General features: G+C 42.4%; 1 protein-coding gene across 1 annotated transcript in view; it reads right to left on the reverse strand.

Annotated features, from left to right (window-relative positions):
• LOC139553589 (echinoderm microtubule-associated protein-like 5) overlaps positions 1-20,385 on the reverse strand; it is a 61,979-nt gene that overhangs the window by 31,468 nt on the left and 10,126 nt on the right. Inside the window, exons 2-4 of the mRNA XM_071366084.1 lie at positions 13,739-13,898; positions 9,641-9,739; positions 9,194-9,262 (exon numbers count right to left, since the gene is read on the reverse strand). Coding sequence (XP_071222185.1) covers positions 9,194-9,262; positions 9,641-9,739; positions 13,739-13,898 — 328 coding nt within the window. The remainder of the gene's footprint in view (positions 1-9,193; positions 9,263-9,640; positions 9,740-13,738; positions 13,899-20,385) is intronic.

A 20,385-nucleotide genomic window follows, 5' to 3' on the forward strand; every position in this document is an offset into this window, starting at 1 on the left:
GGTTTATGATGAGGCTAGAGGGAGAGAGAAGTGAGAGAGGGAGAGAGGGTGAGAGAGAGAAGAGAGAGAAGAGAGTGTGTGTGTGTGTGTGTGTGTGTGTGTGTGTGTGTGTGTGTGTGTGTGAGAGTGAGTTGTAGTGACAGTTCAGTGAAACACTTAAATTCTGCTATAGAATAATAAGTAAAACCAGTGTCTTTTAAAGTAGAGAGAGCAGCAAGACCAGCCGATGCTCCCCAGCCAAGACTTGAGTTGAGTCACATACAAGAGGAAGGGAAAATAAAGACTCACCAAGCTGTCCCTTCACTTTCTAATCTGTTCCACTCATTCAATTGATTTGGCTAAAAAAAATCAATTAATTTGCTGCGTTTTTTATGAGTCATGGTCAGAAATTGCTTAGGGCATCATGTCTTGTTTGTTATTTGAAAAATTAGAAACATTTGGTCTTAAAAGAAAAACGCCTCTGGCCGGGGAAATGTTTATGTCCTCTGTTCCTTGGTGAATGTGATTAGAAGTAATGCTAAACAGGTGGGAGTTATTCAAGTAAGGCTGCTAATGCCACTAAAGACCATGGCAGAGCTGTCTTATTGAATAGAACAGAGGGCCAAAGTGTGTCCAGAGGAAAGAGTAGAGGCGGAAGCTCTACCACACTATGTGCCTAGCCATGGATCTGCAGAATGTCAGTCAATCAGTAACATGTACCACAGCACTTCCCTGCACCACTACTCAAGGGAAAACCTTGTAATGTAATCAACGTGGAAAGGGTGAAATTCATCATCCAGGCCAGGCAGGCAGGCACCAACTCCCCCTCCTCACCACACCATTCCCCCTCTCTGCCTGCCACTCATAACCACCACAGTGACTCTCAATGTCATGGCACTGACGGCTTCACTGAGCATTATGGAAATTAATGACTTATTCTCAATTTTACAGCAATGACTGAATCTCAGTGTAAAGATACTTGCTGACGGATTGGTGCCAGGGTACTATCGGAGGAGGCTTTGAAAGCATCCCTGTTTGCATGCCTCTCGTCTGCCTGTCTAAATCCTCCAAATATAAAGTTCTCCGTAAAAGCTCAGCACAGAATGTGTGTATGAATGTGCTTGAGTCTATAAGAATGTGTGTGTGTGTGCCACCTATATGACCTGATGTGTCTATCCAGCTAACACATTTGGTTCCTTGGAAGTTGTGGAAACATAAGTTTTTGGTTTCCCATCGGTTCTGGGAACAAATCCATACATTTCTGACATGTAAAACAGAAAGTTTTTAAAACATTTTGTGAATGGAATTGAACATTTAGTCTGTTCTGGGAATGTTCATTTTTAGTTGCAGGGAGGTTCTGAGAACGTTTTACTATGGTTCCCTGAAATTTTTCCTGGGAGGTTTAATTAACGTTCTGAGAAAGGAAATTCTAGGTTATTTTGAGTTTTTTAAATAACTTCCTTAAAACTTTCACTGAAAGGGCCTCCCGAGTGGCGCAGCGGTCTAAGGCACTGCATCGCAGTGCTAGCTGTGCCACTAGAGATTCTGAGTTTGAGTCCAGGCTCTGTCGCAGCCGTCCACGACCGGGAAACCCATGGGGCGGTGCACAATTGGCCCAGCGTCGTCCGGGTTAGAGGAGGTTTTGGTCGGCAGGGATGTCCTTGTCCCATCGCGCACTAGCGACTCCTGTGGTAGGCCGGGCGCAGTGTACACTGACACGGTCACCAGGTGTACGGTGTTTCCTCCGACACATTGGTGCGGCTGGCTTTCGGGTTAAGTGGGCATTGTGTCAAGAAGCAGTGCGGCTTGGTTGGGTTGTGTTTCGGAGGACGCATGGCTCTCGACCTTAGCCTCTCCCGAGTACGTACGGGAGTTGCAGCTATGAGACAAGACTGTAACTACCAATTGGATACCATGAAATTGGGGAGAAAAAGGGGTAAAAAAAATATATAAAAAAACTTACACTGAATGAAATTAATTTGCTAAGGCATTAATCATACAAACAATGTGGCACGATGTGGCACGATGTCAATGAGATTTGAACCTATGATATTCTCTTCTTTATCCATGGAATTAGTCCACTGCACCACCAGGATGGAGCGAGCTTGCCCTGTTGTTTTTTTAAACTCATACAAAGCTGTTTATATTAGTCTATTCAAACAGACCCCATTTCAAAGGAAACAAGCACTCATTAAGATCAGGTGTGGACAATTAGTGGCTGTGGCAAACACACCTGATCACACTTAAAAAGATAGATGATAAGAGAGTTTTGTTGATTCTGAGAACGGAATGTATATGTTTTCAATAACATTCTTAGAACAGTCTTTGAACGTTAGTAATGTTTTCTTGTATTTTTTATGGAAAGTTTTCTTAATGTTCTGAAAACATGAGTTTAAATAGAACCACGAGGAAACCTGGTGGAAATGTTATGCTGAAGTATTGAAATTTCCACAGGAGGATGTATAACGTTCTCTGAGCTATTTGAGAACATTCACAATGCCAAGCCTGTTGGAGAACATTCCTAGAACATTACCAAAAATACAATTAAATTTAACCATGTTTGAACTTTTAGGAAACATTCTGATAATGTAATGAAATACCCAACAAAAATTGCGTTCTTTTGTCAAATTCCTTAAATGTGCTGAGAATTTTCCAAAGCCAAGCAACTATCCTGCACCATTCACAGAAAGTTGTGGGAAGGTTGTACAGTATGCAAAATAACCATAGGACAACCACGCTCTCACCAAGCTCTAAGAAACATATGGTTTTCAGAATGTTATGTGTTAGCTGGGTATCACCTAATGGTGATAGACATACGTGAAGGAGCTGCTTAATCAGCTATAGAGGCAAACTAATCATCTTTCAACCAGACGTGTGCGTGTCTGCAAGTCCCAGGCACAGGGCTGCCGAGCAAGATCACAGTCAAAGCCATATCAAATGACCTACTGATCGCAAAATGATTTTAGCTAATGGTGGATCCTCTTGCTTCCCTCTTGTCTTTTGTGTTGAGGTGGAAGCGGCAGAAGTAGTCCCAGAAACGATGTTTTCCTGGGACTGTAGTGAGGGGATTATTGGGGCTAAATCTCCTGGATGCATTGAGTGCTATAATCGCTGAGTGAGCACAGGGCTGCAGAGCAGATGTCACACGGTCCGCAGGGTAAAGGCTTGGGAATTATGTGGGATGATTGCTGGATTGCCTTGGCATCAGGAGATAGAGCGGGAGACAGACAAAGAGAGAGACTTAGAGAGAGAGGATTGCTTTGCTGCATAGGGGTTCTGGCGCAGGGTTGTGGGAGAGGGGTATATTATCATGAGGGATGGGGGTGGGAGCACCTTCACATTACAGATAAGGTAGACAAATGCATATTTCAATGATAAACACACAATCACACACAGAAGCTCACTCAATTAAATGGAGAAGATATCATGAAAGCAGAAGATCCCTGTAATATGATACTTATCTAAAGACAACAATTTGGTCTAAATTCCATTTGGGGAATAAACATCCTCTGTGGTATAGTGTTTAATGACCATTCAAGTGGAACACCATGAATCTAATAAAGAGCACCAAGGCCTTGCAGAGATATGGGTGCTTTTTTATATAAGATCTCCTTGATGAAAAAAGTAGAAAAATAAGTAGTCTTTAAACAGGATTGAGTGCAGCAGGAACGCTAACCACGTTTTCATTGACAGTTTTTATGAGAGTAAAGATATATCGTTTTTTTTTTATCACGACAGGTGTAATGGAAACAGGAAGTTTCAGTACAATTTTATAAATCTCGACCAATCATTTGTTCGTTCAACATGGTGGGATCTTTTAGTGCTGGTAAAATTAATAATGCAAGAAATGGCGGTGGAAACATTGTCGTGACTTTACTTTCATTAATCTGATGACTGTTATTTATTGAATCAACTAACTATGTTTAATTGTTACCCAATTAAATTAATAATGTAACAATTAACTCAGTAGGAATTTGGGGCACCACGAGAGCGGTTGTTTAAAGAGTTACCATCTCACGAATTAAACTCTAAAAAGGTCTTTACCTATCACATCCATAAAACAGTCAACATATTAATCATAGCCTCTTATCATATCATCATTCTGAACAGTCTTAACCTCCTATATCTGCAAAAACCCAGCCTTACTCATTATTCAGTACTACAGAAATTGGTTTAATTATTGATTCCTTAGATAACTAAATGATAACACAAGATAAACATACACACTTAATACATTAAAAAGGTCCCTAGCGGACTGACACAACATATGGCGGCTTGTTACAAAGAAGACGAAGAGGGAAGGAGAGAGAGAAAGAGACACTTATCGTTGATACATTTTAGGAACTACTGTCACAGTAATTATATATTTTGCACACGAACCTCCGCCCATTTGGAGTAAGAAATCATTAATGTATTTACACGTGAATGCCTTCGTTCGACATTTCTCTGTCGGAACCAGGCCATCTTAGGAAGGGTGTTGGGCCTTTTCGCGGGAAGCTTGTAAGGCTCTGATTGCCCCAAAAGGGGTCCCCCTACGCCCCCTGGTCTAAATGTGAATGTATTTATTTGCCAATCCTTTTATGCACTCTGGTCGAAAGGGATGGTTCAGTCAGGCTGACACGCTCTTTGACCTCACTCAGAGCATGGCTACTTACTATGCACAATTTATAGGAGACATATTATCTCATGGCTCCTAAAATCACATTCCAATCTTAACAAAAATACTTTCATAATTTTTATATTTCATATACAACACTTCGTACATGTAGTGTATATACTTTTCAAGTTACAGTATTTCCCTTATAACACTTTTAATGACATCACAAAATAACAACCCATATGAAAGCATTATTCTTTAGCTCGCCTCTGACCATTCCCCACATTCTCTGTTAGGAATATTTTTCCAGTATTCGCTTTAGAACGTGTTAAGAGTTTTGGCGGAAAAAGTCTCTGGAGACAAAGGAACATTGCTGTGTTAATTTGGAGAGGGTTGTTCTCTGAATCTCCTCTCCTTTAATTTATGACAGGGTGTGAGCTGTCAACCACCACCAGCTCCGTCCTCCCCTCCCCTCTGTGGGTGAGAGATGGTCTGGTTACTGTCATCCATTGCCAAGCTGATCTGACCCATTTTGATCCTCACAGGACAGTCATGACAACGCCTTTATGCCCAAATGTCAATATAATAACCATCATATCGAAGTAAAATTGGAGTCACGCGATGATATGGTGTGTGGTCCTCCCACTACTACTCAGAAAAGCATGCAGTTTATTAGGCTACATGAAATAAGTTATGATGAACTTCACAGGGTGCTGAAAGTGCACGGTGATGAGCTTGATGCTCCATTCCAATAAATATCGAGGGTCTTATTCTGGTGACCGATGTTTGACTACCGTTTGACCTTATCATGTAAACTAGCCTACCCGCACAGACTATACCTGCACTGTATCTACCAGCTGTTGGCTAGAACGCACGTGCCAAGTCCAGAGTATGCACATTTGCTATTTAATGCAACAGCTTTTCTGACAAAAGTATCGGTAGAGTTGAAAATGAGATGGAAACACTTTGAACATTACATTTTTATTCGGAACATGAAAACTTAAGCGAAAAGCCACATTTTGTGTTCACTACATCATCACGCACTGATTTTTATCCACAACAAGTCTCTTTGGTGGAAACACACCACTAGTGGGAAAATGCACATATTATCTTTATGCAGATCTTTTTATATTCACATGAAAATCTCGCCAATTGGATGGAAACCTAGCTACTGAAAGGGTATGTCCACACAGCCGAGTAAAAGAGACACTGCTGAATTCTCCTTTAAAATACTAAATTTTTCCTCCTCTGCAAACAACATCCAGGACATCTATATCAGGAGGTGTGGTAGGAAGGCCCTGAAAATCGTTAATGACTCCAACCACCCAAGCCACAGACTATTATTTCTGCTTCCGCACGGCAAGCGGTACCGGTGCATCATGTCTGGCACCAACAGTCTCTTGAACAGTTTCTATTCCCAAGCAATAAGAGTCATAAATAGCTAACGACATAGCTACACGGACCGAGTTATCCTTGTATCCTCATTGGCCTTTTTTTGTGCACACTTACATGGCCCTAGTAGGCCCCCCACACACACACTCACTCCATCCATCATCTTCTCACTCACACATAACATGCACATACATTTATACTGACTCTACACACCCACTCACTTACAAGCTTACTCTCTTTATCTTATATCCTGATGCCTAGTCACCTTACCCCTATACATATCTACCTCCATCACTCCAGTAAAAACATTTTTTTACACACAGTACCAGTCAAAAGTTTGGACACACCTAGAGTTGAAGTCGGAAGTTTACATACAACTCAGCCAAATACATTTAAACTCAGTTTTTCACAATTCCTGACATTTAATCCTAGTAACAATTTCCTGTCTTAGGTCAGTTAGAATCACCACTATTTTAAGAATGTGAAATGTCAGAATAATAGTAGAGAGATTTATTTATTTCAGCTTCTATTTCTTTCAACACATTCCCAGTGGGTCAGAAGTTTACATACACTCAATTAGTATTTGATAGCATTGCCTTTAAATTGTTTAACTTGGGTCAAACGTTTTGGGTAGCCTTCCGCAAAATAAGTTGGGTGAATTTTGGCTCATTCCTCCTGATAGAGCTGTAACTGAGTCAAGTTTGTAGGCCTCCTTGCACGTACATGCTTTTTCAGTTCTGCCCAAATCTTCTATAGGATTGAGATCAGGGCTTTGTGACGGCCACTCCAATACCTTGACTTTGTTGTCCTTAAGCCATTTTGCCACAACTTTGGAAGTATGCTTGTGGTCATTGTCCATTTGGAAGACCCATTTGTGACCAAGCTTTAACTTCCTGACTGATGTCTTGAGATGTTGCTTCAATATATCCACAACATTTTCCATCCTCATGATGCAATCTATTTTGGGAAGTGCACCAGTTTTGCTCCCAAGGATGAACCAGACTTGTGGAGGTCTACAAGGTCTTGGCTGATTTCTTTTGATTTTCCCATGTCAAGCAAAGAGGCACTGAGTTTGAAGGTAGGCCTTGAAATACATCCACAGGTACACCTCCAATTGACTCAAATGATGTCAAATAGCCTATCCGAAACTTCTAAAGCCATGACATCATTTTCTGGAATTTTCCAAACTGTTTAAAAGGTACAGTCAACTTAATGTATGTAAACTTCTGACCCACTGGAATTGTGATACAGTGAATTATAAGTGAAATAATCTGTCTGTAAACAATTGTTGGAAAAATTACTTGTGTCATGCACAAAGTAGATGTCCTAACCAACTTGCCAAAATTATAGTTTGTTAACAAGAAATTTGTGGAGTGGTTGAAAAACAAGTTTTAATGTCTCCAACCTAAGTGTATGTAAACCTCTGACTTCAACTGACCTCATTTAAGATTTTTTCTTTATTTTTACTATTTTCTACATTGTAGAATAATAGTGAAGACATCAAAACTATGAAATAACACATATGGAATCATGTAGTCACCAGAAAAGTGTTATACAAATGTAAAAATATTTTATATTTTAGATACTGCAAAGTAGTCACCCTTTGCCTCGATGGCACGTTTGCACACTCTTGGCATTCTCTCAACCAGCTTCATGAGGAATTATTTTCCAACAGTCTTGAATGAGTTCCCACATATGCTGAGCACTTATTGGTTGCTTTTCCTTCACTCTGTGGTTCAACTCATCCCAAACCATTTCAATTGGGTGGATTTGTGGAGGCCAGGTCATCTGATGCAGCACTCCATCACTCTCCTTCTTGGTCAAATATCCCTTACACAGCCTGGAGGTGTGTTAGGTCATTGTCCTGTTGAAAAACAAATGATAGTCCCACTAAGCGCAAACCAGATGGGATGGCGTATTGCTGCAGCATTCTGTGGTAACAATGCTGGTTATTAAGTGTGCCTTGAATTCTAAATAAATCACTGACAGTGTCCATGCTTCCATGCTTCACGTGGGAACCACACATGCAGAGATCATCCGTTCATGTACTCTGCGTCTCACAAAGACACAGCGTCTGGAACAAAAATCTCAAATTTGGCTCATCAGACCAAAGCACAGATTTCCACCGATCTAATGTCCATTGCTCGTGTTTCTTGGCCCAAGCAAGTCTCTTCTTATTATTGGTGTCCTTTAGTAGTGGTTTCTTTGCAGCAATTCCACCATGAAGGCATGATTCACGCGGTCTCCTCTGAACAGTTGATGTTAAGATGTGTCTGTTACTTGAACTCTGTGAAGCATTTATTTGGGCTGCAATTGCTGAGGCTGGTAACTCTAATGAAGTAATCCTCTGCAACAGAGGTAACTCTGGGTCTTCCTTTCCTGTGGCGGTCCTCATGAGAGCCAGTTTCATAATAGCGCTTGTTTGTTTGTGCAACTGCACTTGAAGAAACTTTAAAAGTTCTTGAAATTTTCCGCATTGACTGACCTTTATGTCTTAAAGTATTGATGGACTGTCATTTCTCTTTGCTTATTTGAGCTGTTTTTGCCATAATATGGACATGGTCTTAAACCAAATAGGGCTATCTTCTGTATACCACCCCTACTTTGTCACAACACAACTGATTGGCTCTAACACATTAAGAATGAAAGAAATTCCACAAATGAACGTTTAAGAAGGCGCACCTGTTAGTTATAATGTATTCCAGGCAACTACCTCATGAAGCTAGTTGAGAGAATGCCAAGAGTGTGCAAAGCTGTCATCAAGGCAAAGGGTAGCTACTTTGAAGAGTCTTAAATATAAAATAACACTTTTTTGTTAACTACATGATTCCATATGTGTTATTTCATAGTTTTGATGTCTTCACCATTATTTTACAATGTGGAAAATAGTAAAAATAAAGAAAAAACCCTTAATGAGTAGCTGTGTCCAAACCTTTTACCTGTACTGTATATCTCTTGTAAGGCTTTGATATTATCACTGCGATACAGCAAAGAAGGCCAAGAGAAAAGGAGCGCATTACCGTTAAATTCTCTACAGAACTTTCTGAAACATTATGGTAATCAGACACAAGACATCATACCTTTTCAAAAGAAGAATAGTCTACGATGGACACCATATCTGTGCGTGCTAAACATCCAACATATTCTAGATTCTAACACACTTTGATAGCTTGAGGGCCTTCAGTAAGCTAGTTTTGTAAGGTATGAACTTAATTTAAACAGTACCTTGATATGTTTGACACCACAGCTAACAAGCTTGCTTGGCTGGTACAAGTCCCACGATATGTCAAATATCTGTGGAAAAGATCACATAGTAAGTTTAACTTTCAAGTTTAACTGTCATCTTCAATTAGCATCATTGTACAAGATCTAACACAAACACTTCAGGTGTGTTAGTGTGTGTAGGTATGTGTCTTTGCGGGTTTTGGTTGAATAAAAAGACAGCTGCATACATTTAATCTTTTGAACATTTCTTTTCATTAGCTTAGTGTCTCCTCAGCCATTGTCGGGAATGCTAATGATCAATCAGGCCTAACTTGTTTATGTGCGTCTCCTTTGGGCTCATCCTCCTTCCTGCTCCATCCTGGCTGCATTTCTAACTACAGTAATTGAGGAGATCGATCCGGGCTTGGTGCCTGAGACAGAGAGGGGAGGATGGTGTTGTATAGTTACCCTGTCAGTGTGGCCAGGAGCTGCTGCCAGCACCTTGCCCCTCCTCCAGTCCCACACACAGATTGTGTTTTTGGAGTCCAGACCCACTGAGACCAAACACTGCAAAGGAAAAAGCATTTTATAAAACAGAATGTATGGTACAGACCACAGCCTACTCTAAACAACACTATTTTACTTGACACTCATAGGACTCATGACTACAATAAAAGAAAATATAACATTGGCTGTATACAGTAAAAGTATGATTCTGCTGGAAGAGGCTCCTATAGCCCAGTGAGTAGGCAGCAGCAGCAGGAGAGGGGATGCTTATGGAAATCCATCTCTACTCTGCTGCACCTTGCTCTGTTTGGTGGTGGGAGGAAACTTTGATCTGCCATTGAATCAACGTTTGGGCAAATCCACGTGAGGGGATGAGAAGTGTTTGAGAATACTGTATTTTAATGAAGGGTAAATCTTCACCCCATGATGAAACATTGTGAAACTGTGAGTATTCATTCAGCAAAGAAGGGTGAGATTATCTGGATCAAAACGTTTGCATGTGTTACACCCTAATCTGTTTCACCTGTCTTGTGTTTGTCTCCACCCCCCACCAAGTGGCTCCTATTTTCCCCATTATCCTGTGTATTTATACCTGCGTTTTCTGTATGTCTGTCGCCAGTTTGTCTTGTTTTGTCAGGTCTTACCAGCGTGTTTCTTCATTTCTCTAGGTCTTGTTTTCTAGTCTTCCCGGTTACGACCTTTCTGCCTGCCCTGACCCTGAGCCTGCCTGACGTTCTGTTCTTTTTTTTGACTCTGCCTTGGACTACGAACCTCTGCCTGCCCTCGACCTGCAATTTTGCCTGCCCCATTTGATATAATAAATATTCTGAGAACCGAACCAGCCGCCTCCTGTGTCTGCATCTGAACGCTCAGATGGATCCTGACAAAGATGAGAGCGGTGGTAGATTGGCTGAGTCGTGATAGCATGAAGCAATTGACAAATGATTCAGAAGGGCTGTTTAAGCATTGTGGATACAGCAGGGATCTTACTTCTGTTTGTTATCAAATAAATGGTTGGCCGCACAGCCCACGAGTAGTTTACGGCCCGCAAAATAGTTTACAAAGTTGATATATTTTTTTTCTAACGGTAGCTCCGATAATATGAGTCATAACTTTCTAACGGTTTGACCTAGAGGCAATCTTTTTGCATGGTGCAACGATGACACGATCACAGAGCTGTGCTCTCTTCAGAGTATATATATAATATATTATGGTAGGCTACTCCGCAATACAGCAAAGCATGTTCTAACAGGTGAGGTGCAAAGGGGAGTGAACACTAACGCGCTCTCCAGTGAAGAGGAAGTTCAGTAAATATTGTAGGACAGTGGAATGTTGATAAAACTGCTTCTTTATTGTTGAAAGTAAAAATGCGTTACGGCCCTTATCAGGGGTTTACAGCTTGGTCTTGGCGGGGTAGCTCAAAGGGTTTACAGCTTGGTCTTCGTGGGGTAGCTCAAAGGGTTTACAGCTTGGTCTTGGCGGGGTAGCTCAAAGGGTTTATTGCTTGATCTTCGTGGGGTAGCTCAAAGGGTTTATTGCTTGGTCTTCGTGGGGTAGCTCAAAGGGTTTATTGCTTGGTCTTCGTGGGGTAGCTCAAAGGATTTATTGCTTGGTCTTCGTGGGGTAGCTCAAAGGGTTTATTGCTTGGTCTTCGTGGGGTAGCTCAAAGGGTTTATTGCTTGGTCTTCGTGGGGTAGGTCAAAGGGTTTACTGCTTGGTCTTGGTGGGGTAGCTCAAAGGGTTTATTGCTTGGTCTTCGTGGGGTAGCTCAAAGGGTTTATTGCTTGGTCTTCGTGGGGTAGCTCAAAGGGTTTATTGCTTGGTCTTCGTGGGGTAGCTCAAAGGGTTTATTGCTTGGTCTTCGTGGGGTAGCTCAAAGGGTTTACAGCTTGGTCTTGGCGGGGTAGCTCAAAGGGTTTATTGCTTGGTCTTCGTGGGGTAGCTCAAAGGGTTTATTGCTTGGTCTTGGCGGGGTAGCTCAAAGGGTTTATTGCTTGGTCTTCGTGGGGTAGCTCAAAGGGTTTATTGCTTGGTCTTCATGGTTTAGCTCAAAGGGTTTACAGATTGACAAATGAAAGAGGCTTTTATACACTGAGTATACAAAACATTAGGAACACCTGCTCTTTCCATGACATCAAATCAAATTGTATTTGTCACATACGCCGAATACAACAGGTGTAGACTTTACAGTGAAATGCTTACTTACAAGCCCTTAACCAACAATGCAGTTTTAAGAAAAATACGTGTTAAGTACAAAATAAAATAACAAATAGTTAAAGAGCAGCAGTAAATTAACCATAGCGGGCTATATACAGGGGGTACTGGTACAGAGTCAATGTGCGGGGGCACAGGTTAGTCGAGCTAATTGATGTAATATGTACATGTAGGTAGAGTTAAAGTGACTATGCATAGATAATAACCAGAGAGTATGCAAATAGACTGGGTAGCCATTTGATTAGCTGTTCAGGAGTCTCATGGCTTAGGGGTAGAAGCTGTTAAGAAGCCTTTTGGACCTAGACTTGGCACTCCGGTACCGGCTGCCGTGCGGTAGCAGACAGAACAGTCTATGACTAGGGTGGCTGGAGTCTTTTTGACAATTTTTAGGGCCTTCCCCTGACATCGCCTGGTATATAGGTCCTGGAGGGCCGTGCATCTAGGATTAACCTAGACTGACCAGGTGAATCCTTTTGAAAGCTATGGTCCCTTATTGATGTCACTTGTTAAATCCACTTCAATTAGTGTAGATAAAGGGGAGGAGACAGGTTAAAGAAAGATTTATAATCCTTGAGACATGGATTGTGTGTGTGTGCTATTCAGAGGGTGAATGGGCAAGACAAAATATTTAAGTGCCTTTGAACGCGGTATGATTGTGGGTGTCAGGCGCAATGGTTTGAGTGTGTCAAGAACTGCAATGCTGATGGGGATTTCACTCTCAACAGTTTCCTGTGTGTATCAAGAATGGTCCACCACTCAAAGGACATCCAGCCAACTTGACACAACTGTGGGAAGCATTGGAGTCAACATGGTCCAGCATCCCTGTGGAACGCTTTCGACACCTTGTAGAGTCCATAACCCGATGAATTGAGGCTGTTCTGAGGGCAAAAGGGGGTGCAACTGAATATTAGGAAGGTGGTCCCTAATGTTTTGTAAACTCAGTGTATATTCCTACTGTGATTAATCACTGAACCCATAGAGACCATTTTGAAACAAATCCTTAAAATGTAAATGTGAAACTTGTTATTTGCATTAGATGAGAAATAAGTGCTTTTACCAATGCCAACTGTCCTCAGAAGTTTCTTCACTGTCATCTGGAAGGGGCAATTTTTTTTTTTTTACCTTTACTTAACTAGGCAAGTCAGTTGAGAACAAATTCTTATTTACAATGACGGCCTACCCCAGCCAAACACAGACGACGCTGGGCCAATTGTGCGCCGCTCTATGGGACTCCCAATCACGGCTGGATGTGATAAGGCCTGGAATTGAACCAGGGACTATAATGACACCTCTTGCATTGAGATGCAATGTCTTAGACCGCTGAACCACTTGGGAACATAACCCTGTCCAGACAATGTTGACATGACCAGATCCATAGAGAGGACAGAGAGAGATCAGGAGACCCAGAGAACACAGAGGCATTCAGAGCCAGAGCCTGTTATAGTTTTAGACTGTCACATCCTATCTCAATCCCCAGACGACTCTATCCAACCAGGAAAATGCATGGACTAATTTCCATGGTGTAGCTCTGTAAACAGTGGAGGTAGAACTGCTCTGAGGGGCCCTATGGGAGACTCAGAGGGGCTCACCAAGATACAACTGAGTGCTTGATCCATGATGCCATGCCAGAGCAGAGGAGGCGCTAACAGTCATGTAGCTGCTATATTCATTTTTTACTGAACTATTCATGTTAATCTAAACATCTGCAATTATCCTGAGTCTTTTCCCCTACATCTGTCACTTGAAGTAGTACAATAATACGGAAATCTAGCAAAGTAGATTTCCGTATTTTGTATGAGCACACAGCATGGATACGCATAAGGAAGTGTTGTCTCATAACTGTACCTGTCCATCGAGGTCAAAGGCCAGGCAGGCGATTCCGTGTGTGTGCGTGTCCTTGAGGATGGACACGGTCTGTACGGTGTAGGAATCCCACACACAGATGTAAGGCTCCTTGCCCACCTGTCCCGTGGCTACCAGCACACGCTCCGGATGCAGAGCTAAACTGTAAGGAGAGAGAGAGAGATAGTCAGAAAAATAAAGAGGCAGAGAGAGAGAGAGGGGGGAAGAGAGAGACAGAACCCACATTCTAAAAGAGACCAGTGAGTCTATATTCTATAGACCTAATGATCAGTGATTATCCCTCTCACGACAAGCCTGGGTGTGGACAGAGCAGAGAAAGGCCCGGCGTTATCAGAGAGCGGAATCTATTAGGCTGAGCTGCCATGTTGGATCTGTGACAGGCCAAGGCAGGAACATGGTGAATCAGAGGGGCAGCTTTACCCCCCGGAGGTGCAAGTGTTCTAATTAACCCCTTCATGCTCAGATACACTCACAATGTCATCCTTAATCGTTGGATGTTTTACACTCCAGGGCATGGCAGGAAATAGCCTACCCACTGCCCTATTTCAGGATTTATCATCCTCTGACCCTAGCCGTTTGCCCCTTCACCTGTATGTCGCTCTGGATAAGAGTGTCTGCCAAATTCCTAAAATGTAATACTCACCTGCCCAACTGCTCCTTACCTCTCCCTCCCCTTGCCACTCTCTGCTCCCTCCACTTTCCCCCTCCACCCTCCATCGGGGCACGCTCCACATCTGAGCAACAGCCTGCCATCTGATGTATGTAGCATCCCCCTTCCAGCAGCCGCCAGTCCCGTTCCAGGCAGGACTGAATGATTCACTGGGCAATTCTTCCCCTTGCCTTGTCCTGTTATATATTTCATGGTGCGACGTAGCTCCCTACATTATAATCAGGGCTCCTGTTTTGCCAACTGCACTCAACAACTTCTAATCCTGTATCTTTGTATTCAGATAGCAGGCCAGAGATCTACCACACCAGCATGCTGCTGACTCCCATCAGCTCAGAGGGGGGAGGCGCCAGGCGGTTCTCGGTTTCCTCAGGTTTCTCTGGAAACCAGGCTTCTCTGTGTCAGGAGATTATTTTTCATATTTTATTGTGACACTCAATTTGCATTTGAAATGTGCTCCCGCGACTATTCTGCTCGCTCTATCACAGCTCTGGAAATCAGTGACGGTCGGTACCTTATTTTCATGAGCCTGGCCTTATTTCTATTACAACATATCGGATGACTGTCATTCATATTCCATTCATCCACTTCAATGTAACAGCGACAGGTCGAGAGAAAATGTTGTGTGACACATTCAATACCGCCTTGCACACTCTTGCCTGCATCTAGCTGATCTAGGGTGTAATCATTAGTCCAACAGTTGCAAACTAGATTTTCTATTGGATCACGGATCTAAGGCACTGCATCTCAGTGCTAGAGGGATCATTTCAGACCCTGGTTCGATTCCAGGCTGTATCACAACCGGCCGTGATTGGGCGGCGCACAATTGGCCCAGCGTCATCTGGGTTAGGGTTTGGCCGGGGTAGGCCTTCATTGTAAATAAGAATTTGTTCTTAACTGATTTGAGTGGTTAAATAAAATTAAATAAATGTTTATCCCCGTTTCGTTTAAGATACATTTTTCAACAGAATCGGCGGAATGAATAAACCCCTGATCAACCGTAAACACAGTTCACTTTCATAGCAGCTACATTGTATTCCTTCTCGCATCTACACACTCTTCTCCTCTCACCTTTTCCCTTCGCTTGTGAATTTCAATGCACAACACATCAGCTGTATGTGAACAGGCAAAAAACCTTTCCAAGCCAAACCATATCATAACAACTACACACAGCCTACATCGTTGTCACCATATTAGCTACAGTAACTTCCTAGTCAACATTGCTGATAGAACTAACATGTTAGTAAACCTGCTACAATCATGCAGTAATGTTACAATTTACAGTCAGTAAGCAGTTTAGCACTTACACCGTCGGGCCCCAGTGGCAATAATTTATTAAAACCAAAAGCTTACCTTCACTTGGAAGAGTCCCAGTGTTGTGTTGGATAGTCATAGCCAGGTAGCTAAGATAGCATCCCTCTGTTTGAGCAGAGTAGGCTAAATTAGCTATCTGCATTTGCTAGCTAAGGAAGTGAAACTCTTTCTCTCCCTTTGAGTCAACTACTCACCACATTTTATGCACTGCAGTGCTAGCTAGCTGTAGCTTATGCTTTTAGTACTAGATTCGTTCTCTGATCCTTTGATTAGGTGGACAACATGTCAATTCATGCTGCAAGAGCTCTGATAGGTTGGAGGACGTCCTTCGGAAGCTGTCATAATTACTGTGTAAGTCTATGGAAGGGGGTGAGAACCATGAGCTTCCTAAGTTTTGTATTGAAGTCAATGTACCCAGAGGAGGACGGAAGCTAACTGTCCTCCGGCTACACCATGGTACTACCGTAAAGAGTGATGTTGAGGCTACTGTAGACATTCATTGCAAAACAGTGTGTTTAATCAATTATTTGGTGATGTGAATATATTTTGTATAGTTTTATCTAAAACGGATAACTGTTTTAGTGTAATTCCTCTATTCAGCTGTGGTGCTGTGTTAGTGATAGGCCAGGAATGGCCTAAGAGTCTTAAGGAACAGGGCAGTGTTTAATGTTTTTCTCACCCCTCACCCTCTCATCTCCCTCCCCTCCCCCTCCCCCTGGATTGTGTTCCCAGAATTTCCCAATTCTGGGAACACAATCCAGCCTGGCATCACTTTTCAACTCCTCTTGTATGAATTACATAATCACCTCCAAGCAGCTAGAAATAGTAGTCAGAGGAAGATAATATGATTGGTGCTCTTTGAGATGCAGGAGAACAGCACATGAAAATGCTTTTCAAACTGTATGTGTGATGTAGTCATCAGATGAACAGCACACTGATATCAATACCATACATTCAGCAGCTTTATTCAGTACACAAATTAAACAAAGAGAAGGACATTGTTCCCAAAGCCTAGGACCAAGAGGCATGGAGAGGCAGCATTTAGTTATTATGCCCCCAGCCTCTGGAATAGCCTGCCAGAGAACTTGAGGGGGGCCGAAACTGTGGAGATATTTAAAAGAGATCTTAAAACATATTTTAAGCTTTGCTTTTCCTTTTAAGTTGTTCAGTTTGTCATTCTTTAGTTTTTTATCTTGTTTGTTGTGTAGTAAATATTTCAGATTTTATTTGAATCGTTTTTTATTATTTCCTGTAAAGCACATTGCGTTGCATTCCATGTCTGAAATGTGCTGTATAAATAAAGCTTGATTTGATTTGAATTAACCTTTGTACATTGTACCTTACATTTCTGAATGCAAACATTGCACTTTGCATTGCTGATTACAAACTGTGCTCTGAATATCACACTGTGCCTTGTATTCCTGAATACTCAAGGTCAGGAACAGAAAAAAAACAATAGTGATTCAGAAATTCTACATTTCCTACAGGGAGGTTGCATTACTCTAGCCAAATGGCACTATGACTCACTGTCTTTCTACACAACAGACTCAGAGAACCTCAGCTGCAGGGACAGGGGACTTTCGTTTCTACATCTGAGGGTGGAAATCCCAAGCAGAGGTCTGTGTTTTCCCCAGAGCAGCTGGAGAGTGTGTGGGGAGACGGGGGACCCAACGCCAGTGAAGGCTGTCCCACACTGCTTTTTCATTACCAGTGACAGTGAGGGTTGAGACAGGTGCATTAATCTCTCCTCCTCCCAACTCTATCCACATAGCTGTGGACAGATGGGACAGGCCAAATTGCAACCCACCCTGTGAAGGCAGAGGTTAGCTGGGGCACACCACATCAATCAAGACTCAGCCCCTAGGGTTGTTCTACTAGTTTATAAAGATAGGGCATCTCTTGTCTCATAGATTCAGTTTTATTCCTTAGTCGATTTACAGTCAAACCTCTCAGAGTTTTCCTTCTCCTGTACTGACATAATGTGACAAACAACTACAGACAGTACAATAGAAAAACTCATCCCAGTACTTCCGGCACAATAACGTCACCGCTTCAATTGCATTTCTATCAACTAATGAGATAATGGACAGGGCTGGATGGTAGTGCAGCGCTGCAGTGCTCTGGTTTGACAAATGGCTGTTTGATGTTGCTGGCTTCCACTTGCCAAGACCACTCTGAGTGGAGGAAGGCAGGCGAGCGTGTTGGGCTGGATAACTGCAGTCATTGAGGTGGGTGCTGGGTGCCACTGCTATACTGTTGGGATGGAGGAAGTGAATAGGGCAGAGAGGAAGCAATGTAAACCCCAGGGATAGTGACAATGGTTTAGGGACTTGGTATGGATGATGGCCCATCATCATGGTGACACAGCGCTACGGCATGGGAGGAGTCAAAGATAATTCAGGGCCAGCCAAGGGATCATTTAACTTAAGCGTTTGATCAGTGGCTCGGCATTCATTAGGAAAAAGGGTTTCACTGAACCACGGTGTGCATACTTGTTTGCGTGTGTTTTGTTTCGTTACACAGTAAGTCTGCTAATTGTGTAAATCTTCATTCATTCCTCTCAAATAATTCCTCTCAAATCAACTCAATTATATTGACATGGCTAATAAATTAACAAATTATGCTGTCAAATCAGCAACTACATCAACCTATCTTTCTTGAATCCAGGCCCCTACATTAGTAGTTTACTTCAAGCAAATTGTATTTATCAAATAAAACATTTGTCTCTTGATTGATAGAGTACAAAATGATTATTAAGGTATATTAAAACGGCAGATATGATGCCTCACAGCCACCCACAAACGCGCACGCACCACTAATCACGACTTGGTTAGTTTCCAAGTCAGGTTTGATCCACACTGAAGGAGCAGTCACCTTGCCTGCTCTTGTCCAGGATTATAAGGAAGTGGAGGATTAGCACATTTTAAAAAGTCAGTATTTATCTTCCTTGGCTTCTACAAAGCATGTTTAATCCGTCTGCCAATAATACACCATGTACTGCACCTGTCTGTCTGTGGCGAGGCTGCTCTAAAGTATAAATAAAAAAAGAGGCAAAATTGAGTCTTTCCTATTGATTGAGATCACAGTTTGTGTCACAAACTCAAGACAACACCTCAAAATACAGTTTATCTTTATATTTTTCTTTTTCTACAGCTTGGTGTAGTTTGGGGAAGATGCTGGATCATGCTATTTTCTAAATAAACAGTCCAGCATTCTGGAGGATCTTAATTGGACTAGACAGACATGCTCTTTAGAGTACACAATGGCATTGTCCCACCAACAGCCTCAGACCTGTCAATCCACACAAAGCACCTGAAAATAACACTCAACTTCAGAAGCTTTTCTCTTGTGCAGTCATGCATCAAAATCAGATACTATGATGACAAGGATTTAATTATGTATGCATGTGCGTGTGTGTAGGGGAAGGGGATTCAGGATGTGCTCGAAGAGGGATGCCGGTATGGGGGGTTGAAAATACTTGAGCTTTGTAGCAGCACTAGCCAAGATAAGCAGCTTTGGATAATAAACGAATGGATGACTGTAGTACTAGCGTAGGCATTGGGATTTTGAACAGGGGTGCACCAACCAGGATACAGAAATGGATAGCCAACTTGATGAGTGTGTGCTGGAAAACCAGTAAGAGAAAATGGCTTGTCCCCAGCTATTAGCATCAACGTAATAGGCTCAAGCACATACACATGACTTCACCCACAAGTACCATATGTGCTGAAGCTGTAATGAACACGAGGGGAGACAGAGAGATGGTTTCAAGCGCAGGGCGCAGCAGGTGTTTTTTGAAAAGGACCACAGGAGGAGGCAGGTAGCTGGGTCCATGGGCAGGCAGAAGGTCATACACAGGGGGTTCAATAGGGCAACAGTACAGGCAGGGATAAGGCTAGTAACGTAGTCCGGGAGATCAGGAAATAGGTAGATAACAGGAAATCCGATAGGCTAAAGTACAGGCAGGGAATAGGCAAAAGGCGTCATTAGTGAGGCAGGCAAAAACTATCATACACAGGAGGTGAAAAACATAGCTCTGAAAGCTGTGTGTCACAAAACAAACAATACCTCACAGTGATGGGGTGCAAAGAACTGAACTAAATAGTGTGTGATAATGACATACAGGTGTGTGAACAGTTGATTAGAATTCAGGTGATTGGGATCTGGAGAGTGAGCTGCGTTCAGGGGATCTACGTGTTTGAGGGTGTGAGTTGGAAGCAGACGTTATGGAACCTATGTGTTGTTTTATATACATACTGTATGCATAGCACACCTATCCTGATAAAGAATGACACATTACATTTGTACTGCACAACTACTTCTCTATAACCTCAACTATCACTGTGTGAGCATAATCACTTCAATCACACTACATCCATCACAAGGACAACACATCTGAAGTCAGACAGATGTGTCAGGCATTCCTGCTTTCAAGCTGACGCTTGCTCCAAAAAAGGCAGCAGCCTCACCCGAAGTTGAGAGTTGCAAGCTCCTGCTAATAAGATAATGGGTTCAAGAAGCGCTGAAATACAGTATATCCTATTGTTGGTGGAACAGAGAAATGAGGCAAGATGAGAGTGAGTAGCTAGTCATTGCTCAGAATTACTATAAATCCTACACATCCTCAGACAGAGCCAAGTAGTCCTGC

Source organism: Salvelinus alpinus, chromosome 25 (assembly GCF_045679555.1).
Source record: "Salvelinus alpinus chromosome 25, SLU_Salpinus.1, whole genome shotgun sequence".
Taxonomy (NCBI): Eukaryota; Metazoa; Chordata; class Actinopteri; order Salmoniformes; family Salmonidae; genus Salvelinus; species Salvelinus alpinus.